This window comes from Dasypus novemcinctus, chromosome 5 (genome assembly GCF_030445035.2).
Source record: "Dasypus novemcinctus isolate mDasNov1 chromosome 5, mDasNov1.1.hap2, whole genome shotgun sequence".
Lineage (NCBI taxonomy): Eukaryota > Metazoa > Chordata > Mammalia > Cingulata > Dasypodidae > Dasypus > Dasypus novemcinctus.
Window position 1 is genome coordinate 130,947,680 of NC_080677.1, and position 15,513 is coordinate 130,963,192.

At 62.5% G+C, this 15,513-nt stretch overlaps 1 protein-coding gene across 1 annotated transcript in view; it reads left to right on the forward strand.

The window, feature by feature from the left end:
- The window catches only part of SSPO (SCO-spondin), a 55,987-nt gene that overhangs the window by 5,712 nt on the left and 34,762 nt on the right, over positions 1–15,513 (forward strand). The window contains 31 exon segments of the mRNA XM_071215526.1: positions 666–783; positions 1,472–1,647; positions 1,732–1,959; positions 2,191–2,356; positions 2,564–2,798; positions 3,522–3,711; positions 3,855–3,949; positions 4,231–4,487; positions 4,841–4,975; positions 5,844–6,040; positions 6,215–6,342; positions 6,431–6,540; positions 6,920–7,066; positions 7,162–7,255; positions 7,346–7,515; positions 7,739–7,972; positions 8,196–8,417; positions 8,882–9,118; positions 9,976–10,067; positions 10,156–10,387; positions 10,513–10,665; positions 10,811–10,948; positions 11,028–11,210; positions 11,365–11,515; positions 12,095–12,248; positions 12,394–12,448; positions 13,271–13,375; positions 13,693–13,911; positions 14,023–14,150; positions 14,801–14,942; positions 15,025–15,178. Coding sequence (XP_071071627.1) covers positions 666–783; positions 1,472–1,647; positions 1,732–1,959; positions 2,191–2,356; positions 2,564–2,798; positions 3,522–3,711; positions 3,855–3,949; positions 4,231–4,487; positions 4,841–4,975; positions 5,844–6,040; positions 6,215–6,342; positions 6,431–6,540; positions 6,920–7,066; positions 7,162–7,255; positions 7,346–7,515; positions 7,739–7,972; positions 8,196–8,417; positions 8,882–9,118; positions 9,976–10,067; positions 10,156–10,387; positions 10,513–10,665; positions 10,811–10,948; positions 11,028–11,210; positions 11,365–11,515; positions 12,095–12,248; positions 12,394–12,448; positions 13,271–13,375; positions 13,693–13,911; positions 14,023–14,150; positions 14,801–14,942; positions 15,025–15,178 — 5,045 coding nt within the window.

Sequence of the window (15,513 nt, forward strand, 5' to 3'; positions counted from 1 at the left end):
TCCTTCAAGGGTACTAATGGGGTGAGAAAACGAGGGGGACTCCTAAGAGAGGCTGAAGTCCTCTCCATGGGGAAGGAAAAAGGCAGCCCCAACACATGTGTCCAAAGATGCAGACACATACACATGTGGAGAGACACACATACACAGGGTATTACACACACAGACTTGCATGTACACAGACAAGTAGGCATGTACACATACATATATACACACACGTACATGCTTACACACATAGACAAGCAGGCATGTACACATGATACCCACCCAGGCATGTGCACGCAGACTCACCGATGTGCAAGTACAGATGCACATATACATGAAAACACATATTGATGGGGAGGAAAGGGGCAGCCACTGCATCCCACCCCACAGACATGCACACATATGCACACATGTACACACAGAATGCACACACGTGTGCATACACAACCATCCAGACCAGACCTGCATATATCTCTCCATGCGTGCATGTGCACACATCCACACAGAGACACCCACATGGGCCAGCACGGGGAGAGGGCTCAGCTCTCTTACATCTGCTAGAAGGTGGTGAGCACACGTGTCAGGTGGAAGCTGCGTCCCAGGTGTGTGCTGGGGGTCTGCAGGGAAGACACAGAGCCCAAGGGTCTGCCCCATGCCCCCGCATTCCTTGCCTTCTGCCCCAGGACTACGTGAAAGGGCAGCTGCTGATCGTGCTGGAGCATGGGGCCTGCGACACTGGGAGCTGCCTCCACGCCATCTCTGTCTTCCTGGGGGAGACCCACGTCCAACTCAGGGCCTCAGGTAGCCCCTGCTCTGTGTCCTCCGGGCACCCACTGGCTGCTGCTGCTGCCACTGTCACTGTCTAGGCAGCCTCCTGTCCCCGCTCCTCTCCCTGCAGCTCAGACACCGTCCACCACATTCTGTCCTCACTGCCCTGTGGCTTCCCAGCTGAATCCCCACCAGATTCCTGCAAACAGAACGCACTGCCTCAGCTTTTCTCCACCCTCCCATTCTGCAGCAGACACAGTCCTGTGGAGATTTTCCCAGGCATCTTCGCCCCCCATCTTCAGGGGGAAAGAGAGAGCTTACAGTTATGAGAGGCGCTAAGAGTCTCAGCCTGACCCGAGCCAGGCGGGCTCCTTCTCAGCTCCACGATGAGCCAGTCCCAGCGGGCCCTCCAGCTCCCTGTCCCTCACTGGCTCTGCTCCGGGCTTTCTCTGCCCAGCTTCTCCAGCTCACTGACGACAAGGGGAGATATAAGGCAAAAAAAAAAAAAAAGGAGCGGGGCAGTGTTGGGCCACAGGGGACTCAGGGGCACTGGCGACCCCTCGGAGATCACCCCAGTTCCTCCAGCGCAGGCATTCTCCACAGCCCAGCCTGACACCAGCCCTCATCCTCCCAGGAGCCCTCCTTCCTCGCCCCCCCCCCACACCATTGGCCCAGCCCTGCCCGGTCTGGGGCTGCCCCCCTTATAGCCCCTCTGTTTCAGGAGCCGTGCTGGTGGATGGACAGGATGTGGGGGTGCCCTGGGCCGGTGCTGGGGGCCTCCGTGTCTTCCAAGCCTCCTCCACCTTCCTGGCGCTGCGCTGGCCTGGGGCCCGGGTCCTCTGGGGCGTGTCGGACCCTGCCGCCTACATCACCCTGGACCCCCGCTATGCCCACCAGGTATGCCAGGGAGGTGGGTGAGTGGCAGGGCTCGGCTGTGGTGGGACTAGCCTTGACTGCCCCGCACCCACTCCTGGGGCCCAGGTGCAGGGTCTGTGTGGCACCTTCACCTGGAACCAGCAGGATGACTTCCTAACTCCTGCGGGTGACGTGGAGACCAGCGTTGCCGCCTTCACCAGCAAGTTCCAGATGGCAGGCGAGGGAAGGTGCCCCTCGGGGGTCAGTGCCCTGCTTCCCCCCTGCAGCACCCACAGCCAGCGCCGCATTTTCGCCGAGGCAGCCTGTGCCATCCTGCATAGCTCAGCCTTCCAGGTAGCCGGGGCAGGGTGCTCCTGCTCTATCCCTAAGATGGGGACAATACCTGCTCTGCCCACTTCCAGGGTTATTGGGAGAATTAAAGGCGAATAAGTGCCAAGCCCATCCCCCCACCCCCCATCGTGGCTGGGTTGCCAAGCATTTGGGACGATGCCAGTTGGGAGAGGGACCAGAGAACGGGGGACCTGCGGAGGAGGAGCTGACCCATTTCCCCACTCTCTCCCGAAGGCGTGCCACGGGCTGGTGGAAAGGGAGCCGTACCAGCTGCGCTGCTTGGCAGCCGTGTGCAGCTGTGCCCCTGGCAGGGACTGCCTGTGCCCTGTGCTCTCTGCCTATGCCCGCCGCTGTGCCCAGGAGGGTGCCCCCCACTCCTGGAGGAACCAGACCCTCTGCCGTGAGCCTTGCTCCCTCTCACTTCCCTCTCCCAGCTCCCTTCCAGCAGTGCTGGGCTTGGGAGAAGGGGAGGTGGGGACGGCATCCTCTGGAGGACCTCTTAGCTTGGTAGATTCCTGTGGAGGTGTGGGGGGTGTGGGGGCCCAGAGGAGACTGGGCAGAGCTGGCGAAGGCCGTAGCCCTGACCTGCATGTGCTCCTCTGCCCAGCTGTCACATGCCCTGGTGGCCAGGAGTATCAGGAGTGTGCCCCAGCTTGCGGTCGAAACTGCAGGGAGCCAGAGGACTGCGGGGAGCTGGGCGGCTGCGTGGCTGGCTGTAACTGCCCCCTGGGGCTGCTGTGGGACCCTGAAGGCCAGTGTGTGCCCCCCAGCTTGTGCCCCTGCTGGCTTGGAGCCCATCGCTATGCCCCTGGCAGTGCCACAATGAAAGACTGCAACCGCTGGTGAGGGCTGCCGTCTTTGGGTAAAGGGGGTGAAACTGGGGCAAAGAGGTGGAGCTTGAGAGAAAAGAAGGGCAGTGTTTGTAGCACTGTGGATTATAGCCTGAGCAATTAGGAATGACAGAGCATTAAGATGACCCACTTTAGGTTAGACAAAGTACTGCCATATACCTATTTCCTTTGGCTTAATTCTTAGAATAATCTAGTAAAGTAGGAAGTGGGAGGATTGTTCCCATTTTACAGATGAGGCTTAGAGAGGCTCGATGGCTTGCAGAGTCTCGCAGCTTGTTAATGATGAAGGACTAGACCTCAGATCTCTGAATGTTGAGTGGTCCGGAGGATTTTCCAAGGGTTAAGGAAACGTAAGGGGAAATTAACACCTCTGGAGGCCGGGCCAGAATCCAGCGAAATCCCTTTCCCACTGGGCTGGGAGTGGGATGGTTAAATGCCCTGCTGCAGAGCCCAGGGAACCGGCTCGTTGGAGCTGGGGTAGCAGAGGGTGACCATGTCCACCTGGTCATGCCCACCTTCTTGTGCTTGCAACGGGGTAGGAAATGAGCTGCTTGGGTCTGCGGGGCCAGGGCTGGATTTTCACTCAGCGTTTGGCATCTGGACACTCGGGTGCCGGGAGCCCCTGTTCCTGAGGCTCCCACAGGATCAGACCAGGAACCTGCAGGCGGATCCATAGCTGGGCCTGGCTCTTATCTGCCTCCCAACCTCTGGCAGTGTCTGCCAGGAAAGGGGCCTCTGGAACTGCACTGCGCGTCGCTGCCCCCCACAGCGGGCATCCTGTCCCCGGGAGCTCGTCTACGTCCCTGGTGCCTGCCTCCTTACCTGTGACAGCCCCGGCACCAACCACACGTGCCCCAAGGGCAGGACCGATGGCTGTGTCTGTCCCCCAGGCTCCGTGCTGCTGGTGAGTCTGGAGACGGGCTGCCTGGGGCATCGGGGCAGCCTTCCTAAACCGTGGCACTGCCCTGATCCCCTAGCGGTCAGAATTGCTGGGTGGGATGTCCGGCAGTCCTTCCAAGACGTCCCTTGGCCCTGATCTTTGCCCAGGATGAGCTCTGTGTGCCTCCTGAACTCTGTCCCTGCCGTCACAGTGGGCAATGGTACCCGCCCAACGCTACCATCCAGGAGGACTGCAACACTTGGTATGCCCAGACCCTGTGACCCTGTAACTCTGACCTCGTGACCCCTGGTTCCCAAAACATCCTTCTTCCTAAACCTTACCTTTCCCTTGGAAAACATCGGAGCGGGTTAGGGTACAATATCCAGAATGACCTGGGCCACGGGAACCCTCCAGGATCCCTCCAAGCCGAGGGTCTGGAATTGCTTGGAACCTGGACTAGCTCCATCCTGTGCACATGGTCCTGGCGGCCTCTGGCCTCAGTGACTCTTCCCCCTGTCTTACCCCCCACCCCCTTGCCCACAGTGTGTGCCGGGGCCGGCAGTGGCAATGCACAGGGGAGAGGTGCAGCGGACGGTGCCAGGCCTCGGGTGCCCCCCACTATGTGACGTTCGATGGGCTGGCGCTGACCTTCCCCGGGGCCTGCGAGTATCTGCTGGTGCGAGAGGCCGGGGGTCGATTCATGGTCTCTGCCCAGAACCTGCCGTGCGGGGCAAGCGGCCTCACCTGCACCAAGGCGCTGACCCTGCGGCTGGAGAGCACTGTCGTTCGCCTGCTTAGAGGTGGCTGTGATTCTGGAAGGTGGACATGGCTAGGGAAGGGGCACAGCCAGCTGGCTGGCACAGCTCTGCAAGGGTAGCCAAGGCCCGGGATTCCCGGGGTCTACCCGCTGTCGGCCAGCCCTGTGCGGGGGCTCGTTCACCCATCGATATGATGGGGGTGGTGTCTCTCCCCTTGATTGGGAATCACAATTCTGGAAGATTCCAAATTAAGTCCCAGAGAGGCCTAATAATTTTCCAGGGTCACCTGACTAGAGAAGGAAAAGAAAAGTGGGAGAGGAGACTGGGAGAGCCTCAGGGAGCTCTGGGAACCCCTTTACTCCCCAGGCTGAGCCTTGATGCCTCTTCTTCCTTAGGCCGGGCGGTGACGGTGAATGGGGTGAGCATCGCGCCCCCCAAGGTCTACACGGGCCCGGGGCTGAGCCTGCGCCAGGCCGGCCTCTTCCTGATGATCACGACCCGCCTGGGCCTCGCCCTGCTCTGGGATGGAGGTCAGGCACCTGCCCCGAGCCCTGGACCCCTGCCCCGCTTCAGCACCCTGCGGTTCAACTCGGGTCCCCGCCTCTTCCTCCTGACCCTGACTTTCTCTCCTCCTCATCTTCCTCACTGCTAACCCCGGGGTCCTGAACTCTGACCCTCCCCCCCGCCACCTCTCCACCCCTCCCAGCCCAGAGCTCCTCCTGCCCTCACGAGCCATACCAAACGTCGGAGTTTCCAAATTATTGTCTTATCATTGTAAGGGTTGTTTTCCTTCTGAAAGCAATACCTGCCCATCAGAGAAACACAGAGGAAACATCAAATTTTAGAAAGAAGAAATGAAAACAAATCTAACATCCCACCATCCAAACACGAGCAGGTGGCATTTTAGAAAGAACTGTTACTGAGAATGTGAGGGAAAGAAATGTAACCCTGACCCGCATGGGGCGGAGGGCAGGGCAGACCACAGAGCCGCCCCGTCCGGACGTCAGCTAGCCGCCCTCTGCACCTCTCCACCCCTGGGTGTCTGGCACTGGGGGCCCTCGTGGTCCATCCCGGAGCCTGGTTTCTTGTGCAAACCCAGCCTGCTGGGAAATTACCCTGCCCCACCCAATGGCCTGGTTTTAGTTTAAAAACTGGGCATCCCCTCTCACCCTTATCTCCCCAACTGTAGGTCTCTACATCTACCACCACCAATCATCCCCACGCAACCCCCCCCCCCCAAAGAGGGAACTAGCATCCCCTATTGGTTGGTGGTAGCTGAGCAGGTGGTACCACAGGCAGCGGGAACGTGCCCCTGGTCTTCTCCCTGCCCCTGCCCCTCTCAAGGCCAAGGGGTGGTTTCTCCACAAAGCTGCTGCCCTGCCGCCCTCTCTACCCCAGGCACCCGGGTGCTGGTGCAGCTGTCCCCCCAGTTCCGCGGCCGCGTGTCTGGACTGTGTGGAGACTTTGATGGAGACGCCAGTAACGACCTGCAGAACCGCCAAGGCGTCCTGGAGCCCACCGCCGAGCTGGCTGCCCACTCCTGGCGCCTCCGTCCCCTCTGCCCTGAGCCAGGAGACCAGCTGCACCCCTGCACCGTGAGAACTGGGGGGAGGGGGAAGGGGGTGCAAGCCAGAGCATGGGGAACAGCAAGAGGGGAGGGAGGTGGGAGAGGAGCTGCAGAAGCTGGAGGTGGGTGCAGAGGCTGAGGGCTGGAAGGGTGTCCAGCTGGCCCACGGGTGCTGGAGACAGCTGTGCCCTGGGCCCTGCAGGTGAACGCCCATCGGGCAGGCTGGGCTCGGGCTCGCTGTGGGGTGCTGCTGCAGCCACTCTTTGCCCCGTGCCATGCAGACGTGCCCCCCCAGCGGCACTACGAGTGGTGTGTGCATGACGCCTGCGGGTGAGGAGGGGCAGCGCCTGGGACAGGGTGGGAGTGGGTGTGAGGCAGGTGGGGAAGGGGTTCTGGTGCTAAGCCCTCCCTCCCACAGCTGCGATTCTGGGGGTGACTGCGAGTGTCTCTGCTCAGCCATTGCCACCTACGCAGATGAGTGTGCCCGGCATGGGCATCACCTGCGCTGGCGCAGCCAGGAGCTCTGCCGTGAGTGTGTCCTGTGCTCAGTCCCCGATGCCCAATCCTGCCACATGCTTAGCTCTTTTAAAGATGCATCTCCATTCCACTAGTAAGCCATTTGTTCGTTCAACGGCAAATATTTATTGAGTGCTTGTAATATGATTGTCCACGTAGAAAATCCCAGAGAATTGACCAAAAGAAAGAGTGCCAGACACTTTTCGAGATGAACAAAACATGCAAAAATGGCCGCCCCAGTGGAATTTACATTGCAAAGAGCCTTGAAAGGGTTTCAGCAAGAGTCTACACAGCACCCCTGTGTCCCCCAACTCCTGTCGCCATGGCATCACCTTGCACGGGTTCCCCGGTCACAGCCTAATGCCCTCGCACCTCTCTCCTCTCCACCCAGCCCTACAGTGTGAAGGGGGCCAGCTATATGAGGCCTGTGGCCCCACGTGTCCCCCCACCTGCCATGACAGTCCCGAGCCCGGGTGGCACTGCCAGGCTGTGGCCTGCGTGGAGGGCTGCTTCTGCCCTGAGGGGACGCTGCTGCACGGTGTGTAGTCAGAATGGCAGAGGGGAGGGGGCCCTGGGACTGGGGAAGGGCCACTGTGCCCTTCTGGCTCTGAGCCCTGCCCTCGGTGGCCTCAGGTGGAGTCTGTGTGGAGCCCGCCTCCTGCCCCTGTGAGTCGGGGGGCAGCTTCTTCCCGCCAGGGGCTGTGCTGCAGACGGACTGCGGGAACTGGTGAGCGGGGAGGGGCCTCAGGGGAGCCCTGTGTCCCCAGGGCTGGCCAAGCCCAGCGCCGTGGCTAATCCCAGGGCACCATGTGCTCAGCACGTGCCAGGAAAGTCAGTGGCGTTGTGGGGCTGTCGGTGCCCGCTGTGAGGAGCTGGTGCCCGGCTGTGCAGAGGGAGAGGTCGCATGCCAGGAGACTGGGCACTGTGTGCCCCACGAGTGGCTTTGTGACAACCAGGATGACTGTGGTGACGGCTCAGACGAGGAGGGTGAGTGTTCTGGCCTGTGTGTGACAGCGACTGATTGATGGGTTCCGCCTATGTACACACAACCAAGGTGACTGGTGCTGAAGCGTGTGTCCTTAGGGTCATTCACCCTAGCTGCTGCCCCACTGACGGGTGGGGGTGGGTGGCAGTGGCGGGGTCTCTCCCAGGCTGGAGTTTTCTGGGACCCTTCATCAGCATCCTGAGCCTCCTGCTTGCCCCGCGCCAGGCTGCGCCACCCCTGCCTGTGGGGAGGGCCAGCTCTCTTGCAGCTCCGGCCACTGCCTGCCCTTGAGGCTGCGCTGCGATGGGCAGGACGACTGTGAAGATGGGAGCGATGAGCAGGGCTGCCCCTGCCCCCAGGGATCGCTGGCCTGTGCTGACGGGCGCTGCCTGCCCCCCGCCCTGCTCTGCGACGGCCATCCCTACTGTGCAGACGCCGCTGACGAGGAGGCCTGCCTGGGTGTGTGGCCGCCCCTGCCCTGGCCTCGGGCCCGCCGGGCGCTCCGTGCACAAGGCCCATCTCCTCATCAGCCCTGCCCCTGCTGGCCTCCCTTCCTTCACCAGCCCCTGTTCCCTCTGCTCTGCCACAAGTTGGCACCCTTGATGTGGGAATGGGGGGCACCCCAAGCAGCGAGGTAAGGGGGAAGGCCCTGGGGACAAGCCCCTCCTTTCTCTGGCTGCAGGGCAGGCGAACTGTGCCCCTGGGGAGGTGCCCTGTGTGGAGGACACCTGCGTGGACGCCGTCCAGCTGTGTGACGGAGTCTGGGACTGCCCTGATGGTGCGGATGAGGGCCCTGGACACTGCCCCTTCCCCTCCCTGCCCACGCCCCCCGCTGGCACCTTGCTTGGCCCCTCCGCTGGCTCTCAGGAGACTGCACCATCCCCTGGGGCCAGCATCAGCCCTGGTGAGTACCCTGGAGGAGTGTGGTGCAAAAGCTGGAGCTTGAGGGGAGAGGCACAGGGGCAGATCACCTCAAAGGGACCTGTTTGGGGGCTGTGCTCCAGTGCCGGGAGGATTAGAGTGACTCCAGAAAACTCCAGAATGAGTGGAGAGTGGAGTATTGAAAGGAGAGTCCAAACCTTATTTTAAGGCCCTCCTCTAAGCTGTGGGAGTCTCACGGAACTTCTTGCAGAGAGTGTTGGGAAAATCAATAGGGCAACAATGCAGGAGCGATTGGACTTGGGGAGGGACCTGAAGGTAAGGAGGCGGGCGGGAAGACTGGAGGGGGCTCAGATACGGCGCAGGAAGGGCCGGGCCGGGAGCCTGGAGCCGGGAGGGGAAGTGGTCGCCGAGATGGAAAGGCGATGAACCGCCTGGCGGAGGCCCCGCTGGTCCCCGCGGAGGGTCTAGAGCTGGTGCCCGCCGCAGCACCGCGCTGCGGCCCCTTCGAATTTCCCTGCGGCAGCGGCGAGTGCACCCCGCGGGGCTGGCGCTGCGACGACGAGGAGGACTGCGCCGATGGCAGCGACGAGCGCGCCTGCGGCCGGCCCTGCGCGCTGCACCACGCGCCCTGCGCCCGCGGCCCGCGCTGCGTGCCCCACGGACAGCTTTGCGACGGCGAGCCGCAGTGCCCCGACGGCTCGGACGAGGGCCCCGACGCCTGCGGTGAGACCCCCGCGCCCACCCCCGCTCCCGCCGGGGGAGCCCGGAAGAGCTTGCCAAGGAGGCTGGGCCCCATCTGTTCCCAAGCACTTCTGTCCCTGGAGTGGTCAAGCGAGCTTGAGTGACTTAGTTCTGGGAGTACCAGAGTCTGAGCTAGTTTTTTTGCCTTTTATCTTTTTGATGACTTTCCTTGTGAAAACTTTCATGGTTCAACCCAAAGCCCAAGGGAAAGAAGAAGGGGCTTTTGGCTTTGCTCATATTTGGGCAAGAATCGACAGGAGGGTGGGCAGTGGCATTGTGGGCGTGGGTGAAGTGGGTTAAGTGGGCTGCCCCCCACCCCAGCTCCTCTCCACCCGGTGGCCCTTCTTCGTGTTCCTCTTTTTCCTCTCTCCTCCTCCCCAGCTGGCCCCAGCTCCTCCCCAGTGGTCTGTCTGTGCCTTTTGGACCCCACCCAAAGGTTTCTCTGAGCCAGGTGCAGGTCCCAGCCAGAGCTCTGCCTCCTCCCTGCTCCTCCCCGCCCAGGGCCTTTGTTTACCCCTGCCAGCCCCTCTGCCCCAGGAGGCAAGGAGCGGAGCAGGACACTTGCTCCTGTGCCTGCAGGCTCCACCCAGCTGCCCCCTTGCTCCGGCCTCTTGCCCTGTGGTTCAGTTCCCCAGCTCTGCCTGAACCCTGACCGGCTCTGCGATGGGATGCCAGACTGTCCTGAGGGCGAAGACGAGCTGGGCTGTGGTATGGACACTTTGTTCCCCTGAGGGAGGTCGAGTCAGGAGTGGGCCCAGGAGATGGCCTCTGAGGTGGGGGTCTGTCCTGTGGCAGAGCGCATGCCTCTCACTCCTGGCCTGTCTCTCCCTTCTCCCCAGAAGGTTCGTCAGCCCCTGGAGGCCCAAATAGGACTGGGCTTCTCTGCCCAGAATACACCTGTCCTGATGGCACCTGCATCAGCTTCCAGCTGGTGAGGGTCGGGAGTGGGTGGTGGAGGAGGCCACCCGGTGTGTGTGCCGCCCGGGGCAGAAGGAGCCCTGACCCGCTCCCCTTCCCAGGTGTGCAACGGGCATCCGGACTGCGAACTGGCAGGGGGAACAGGGCCCTCCCCAGAAGAGCAGGGCTGTGGGGCCTGGGGTTCTTGGAGCCCGTGGGGGCCGTGCAGCCAGACATGTGGGCCTGGGGTCCAGGGCCGGAGCCGCCGCTGCTCCGCAGCTGGCCTCCCGGTGCTGCAGCACTGCCCGGGCCCTGAGCGCCAGTCTCAGGCCTGCTTCACTGTGGCCTGCCCAGGTGAGGGGGGTGGGAGACGGGGGGGGGCAGCAGGCGGCAGGGGCTGGAGAGAGGAGGGGAGAGGGAAGGCTGGTGGCCCTCCCTCACGGTGCCCGCCTCAGCTGCCCTGCCCCTCCTCCTCGCAGTGGATGGTGACTGGAGCTCCTGGTCTCCCTGGTCTCCGTGCCCCGAGCTGTGTGGGGGCACTACGTCACGGCAACGGCAGTGTCTCCCGCCCCAGAATGGGGGCCGGAGCTGTGCTGTGCTGCCCGGGGACCCTCCCAGCACCCGCCAGACCAGTGAGTGCCCATGGACGGGCAAGGCAGGGAGGAGGGCATGGATGGGGGGAGCAGGGAGAGGCTGGTGGTGGGCAAGCTGTCCTTCCTGGGTGTTCTCTGCGGTGGACCCACCCCTACCAGACTTCTGGCTCCCACTTCCTCTTAGGGCCTTGCCCCCAGGATGGCTGCCCCAATACCACCTGCTCTGGAGAGCTGGCATTCCAGCCCTGTGCCCCCTGTCCGCTCACCTGCGAGGACATCTCTGGCCAGGCCACGTGCCCATCTGACCAGCCCTGTAGCCCAGGTAAGAGGGCCCTGGGCCCAGGGAGCACTGCGGAGGCTGAGCTCTCTGGCCCGGGTGCCTCACCCTGGGCCTTCCCTAGGCTGCTGGTGCCCCAAAGGGCAGGTGCTGGGCAGCGAGGGGCGGTGTGTGTGGCCCCGGCAGTGCCCCTGCCTGGTGGATGGCGCCCGCTACTGGCCAGGGCAACGCATCAAGTCCGACTGCCGGCTCTGCATCTGCCAAGATGGGCGGCCCCGGCGCTGCCGGCCCAACCCAGACTGTGCTGGTGAGGCCCCTGCCCTTGACCCTTTCCTCATGGTTTCTGCCCTCCCCGCACCCCAGAGCACCCAGCTGGGCACCCATCCCCTGTCCATCACCCCCAGCTCTGAGGATCTCCCACCCTGAAGCCCCCCCCCCCCCGATTCTTGGCCTTCCCTCAGTGAACTGCGGCTGGTCATCTTGGTCCCCCTGGGCTGAGTGTCTGGGCCCCTGCGGGAGCCAGAGTGTTCAGTGGTCCTTCCGGAGCCCCAGCAACCCCCGCCCTTCCGGCCAAGGTCGCCAGTGCAGGGGCATCTACCGCAAGGCCCGAAGGTACTCTGCTCCTGCCCCCAGGAGCCTGCAGGGTCCACCAGCACCCGCCAGACCAGGAGGCCAAAGAACTCACTGCCCGTTGCCATTTGCAAAGCTTCCTGGGTGCCACTTACCAGGCCGGGTGCTTTCACATGCACCTGTGACCCCGAATTAGGAGCTCCCCACTCTCGTGCCCCAATCAATCTAAACCCCAGGACTCCTAGCACATCTTTGGAGATCCCCTATCTTCTTCTTCGGTTTTATGCCCTTTCAACCCAAAAGGAGGGTAGAGGCAGCCCATGAAGACCCCTATGGATGAATCCAGGAGGGGGAGTGGCCCCTCTGGTTTGTGACCCTGTCCTCTGGATGTCCCCGTGGCAATGCTTGTCAGGGGACATAGCAGGAACTGCCTGCCCGGGCCCCTCTGGGACTGGTTCCGCTGGCTGGGGATGTTTGTACCAAATGCTTCCAGGCCCCACTTTGCGGCCAGTTGCACTTTCTCAGGTGCAGAGGAGGGGTGGGACTAGAGGGTGACCAAAGGTCCCAGTCTGCCTGGGACTTTCCATCAGGCGAGACCCCCCCACACCACCTGCTTCCCAGGTGCCAAACAGTGCCGTGTGAGCAGTGTGAGCAGCAGGGCCAGGCCCACCAAGTGGGCGAGCGCTGGCGCCAGGGCCCCTGTCAGGTGTGCCAGTGTCTGCACAACCACACAGTGCGCTGCTCCCACTACTGCCCGCTGGGCAGCTGCCCCCAGGTGAGGGTGCTGGGGAGAACAGGGGATGGGCAGAGTCTGGGGCTGGGGGTGCGGGGAGAGCAGGGTCCAGGGAGGCTGATGGGGTGGACTGAGGGACAGCAGTGTGGGGCTCAGCATACCCAGCCTGCCTCCTGTGTCCCCACAGGCCTGGGTCCTGGTGGAGGGGATGGGAGAATCGTGTTGCCACTGTGCCCCGCCTGGTGAGTGGGTCTGGGGGATGGCAGAGGAGCCCCAAAGACTGGGACACTGAGAGGCAGCCAGGGGCAGGAACAGTGAGGTTAGGGGGTGGCTGGATCCCCTAGATGCAGGGAAGCCCCCCAGGTGGGAGAGGACGTCTCTGCCCACAAGGTCCTGCTTCACTTGCTGCCTGGCTCCCTTGGACCTACCTGGATTTTCTGGCTCGCCCACTGGGCCGCCCTCAAGGATAACCTCTCTTCTCTGGTTCTGCTGAACCAGATCTGGATGCTTCCTCAGAGCAGCCAAGACAAAGTCAGACCTTTTCAAGAGCATCTTTGCTTAGAAATTAAGTTGTAAATAAAGCAGGAAGAGAGCAAAGTCTCAAACATCCATGCATTTATAGCTCCAGATTCCTTATCCTAAAAGAGCACCCACAGGCCACAATTCCTTCACCTCATCGCGCTCTGCAGAGGTTAGGACAGAGCTAGCACACTCAATTGTCCAGAATATCCTCTGCACAAAATAGCTGGCAAGGGCAAGCAGAGTCGAGCCTGCAATATGTTCTCCAAATCATGTGCCCACAGGGTGGCTTCCCTACAGAGCCTGCCATTTCCCAATGCTCAAAGGCGCCCTATTAGTAATAGTAACAGCAGCCCTGGATTAGTATTCAATGAAAGTGGAAACCCCCAACTCACGCCAAGGGAGGAGGGACCCTTCCCAGCTCAGGGGTTTTTTGCGGGTCCCCTGCTCCTGGGAAGCGACAGAAGAGGAGGTGCTCCAGGAAGTCAGGAGATGAGCCCCATCTCGTGGTCTCTCCCTCCTGACCTCCGTGTCTCCCCACACAGGAGAGAACCAGACAGTCCATCCCGTGGCCACTCCTGCCCCTGCTCCAGGCCCCAGCCCCCAGATCGGACCCCCTCTGGTCACCTACCTTCTGCCTCCACCAGGAGGTAAGGGCCACGTGCTGTGGCCAGAGGGGGATTGCCCAGGGGTTGCCCAACCTGGGAGAGGAAGCAGGACAGCTGGGCTGTGTCCTCTGCTTTTCCCTGGGAGGGTGGTTATCCTAAGGATTTGGGAAGTCATCCTCTGTCTTAAGTTGCCTTCCCCGACTCCACACTCGTCCTTCTGTCCTCGGCCAAGGTCAACTGTTCGGGGCCTTCCAATCCTCCAGATCCTTTTGTGACTTCCTAACTGTGTCCCTGGCAGGCTCCTGCCAACCCCCTCGGTCTGCCCCACACTCCAGCCCCTCTCCCTCTTCTGCACCCAGACCCCTGCTATTCACCCCTGGGCCTGGCAGGACTGCCCAAGGGGAGCCTGCGTGCATCATCCCAGCGGCTGGAGCACCCCCCCTGGGCTGCCCTCTTGGGCGCTCCCACCGAGGGGCCTGGCCCTCAGGGCTGGAGCCCTGGGGAAGAGGCTTATGCTGAGCTGCACACCCGGCCCCCCTACCTGCAACTGGACCTGCTGCAGCCCAGGAACCTCACGGGTCAGTGTGGGGTTGGGGTGAGGACTGGAGGAGGGGGCAGAGATGGTGGCTGGGGGCAGGGGCTCGCTTCTCCAGCTCTGACGCCTGCCCTTGGCCGTGGCTCCTCCCCAGGCATCATTGTGCAGGGCGCTGGGTCCTTAGGTGCCTATGTCACCAGCTTCTCACTCCAGTTCAGCAGTGACGGTCTACACTGGCACAACTATCGTGAAGTCCAGGCTGGCATCTTGTCCCCACCAGAGGTACCAGCTGGCATGAGGCCCCGGGCCCGTGCCCCACCATACCCCTTTGTGGATCCCACAAGTCTTTGTCCCCAAGGACCTTCTGGGCCATTAGTCTCCCAAGAGGGGCATTCCCTGCATTAGATGCTTGTTGAACCCCCAGTGTTCACAGGACTGTGCCCTGTGGTGACGGGTATGGGGATCACTGCCAGGTAGGGGCATCAGAAACTGCAGAAGTCACTCAGATGCAGGGAAGCCTGTGGGAAGCTCCAGCAGCCCGAGGAGGGCGAGAGGGTGGGGTGACAGCAAGTTCATGGAATTCTCTTTGCGGAGAGAACCCTGGGCCCAGCCCCTGCTCTCAGAAGCACCTCGTGTTCACTCTCAAATACTGAGGGAGCAGCTGCTCCGTGCCAGGCCCTGGGTACAGGGCGGTCATCAGGACCTGGCCCTGCCCTCAGGCACTACTGGCCTTGGGGGAGGAGCCTCGTGCAGGACGGGAGCCCCTGCAGCCTGGAGTGACCCGGATGGCTCCTGCCCCAAGGGCCTTGAAGGCCTGGGGGTCCCGGCCAGGCCGCGAGGAGGGGCAGGCACTTTGGCCGGGGTCGTCGAGGCAGCCTGGGCAAGAGATAGGACTCAGTGCAGCTCAGTGAGCAGGCAGCCCTGTGTCGCAGCTCTTCCCTGGGAACCGGGACGACTCGACCCCGGCGGTGCGGCCATTTGGTCGGATGGTGCAGGCGCGGCACGTGCGGGTCCAGCCCCGGGACTTCCACCGCAGCATCTTCCTGCGGGTGGAGCTGCTGGGCTGTGGGCCAGGTACTGGTGGGCCTGGGGTGGAGGGAGGCGTGGGGGTGGGAAGGGAGGGGCGGCAGGGAGCCTCCAGTGTGCCTCCCCGCAGTGTCCCCGCTGATGGCGACCCCATGCCTGGGCGCTGGGCCCCGTTGTGCCAGTGGAGAGTGTGCCCCGAGGGGGACGTCCTGCGACGGCATCGCAGACTGCGGGGACGGCTCTGATGAAGAGGGCTGCGAGCCTCTGCCCACGGGTGCAGCCAGGTGAGGGTGGCGCTGCTGCCCGACTCGTGCCCTTTGGCTTAGCCTAGGAAGGGGACCCCCTGCAGAAGGACCCCACACTGCCTTCTCCCCCCAATGCCCGTGGAGCCCTGCAGGGTAAGGAGGTGCCGCTGCGTACCTGTGGAGCCCCTTCCCACCCCGGGGTCCCAGGATTCTGTCACAGAGTCTACCTTGCAGTGGTTCCCAAAGTGGGGTCCTCAGATGAGCGGTGGCAGCAGCAGCATATGGAACTTGTCAGGAATGCACCCTCTCAGGTCCCAGTCTGGACCTGCTGAATCAGAAGCTGTGGAGAGAAGCGGAGTTGGCTCAACTGATAG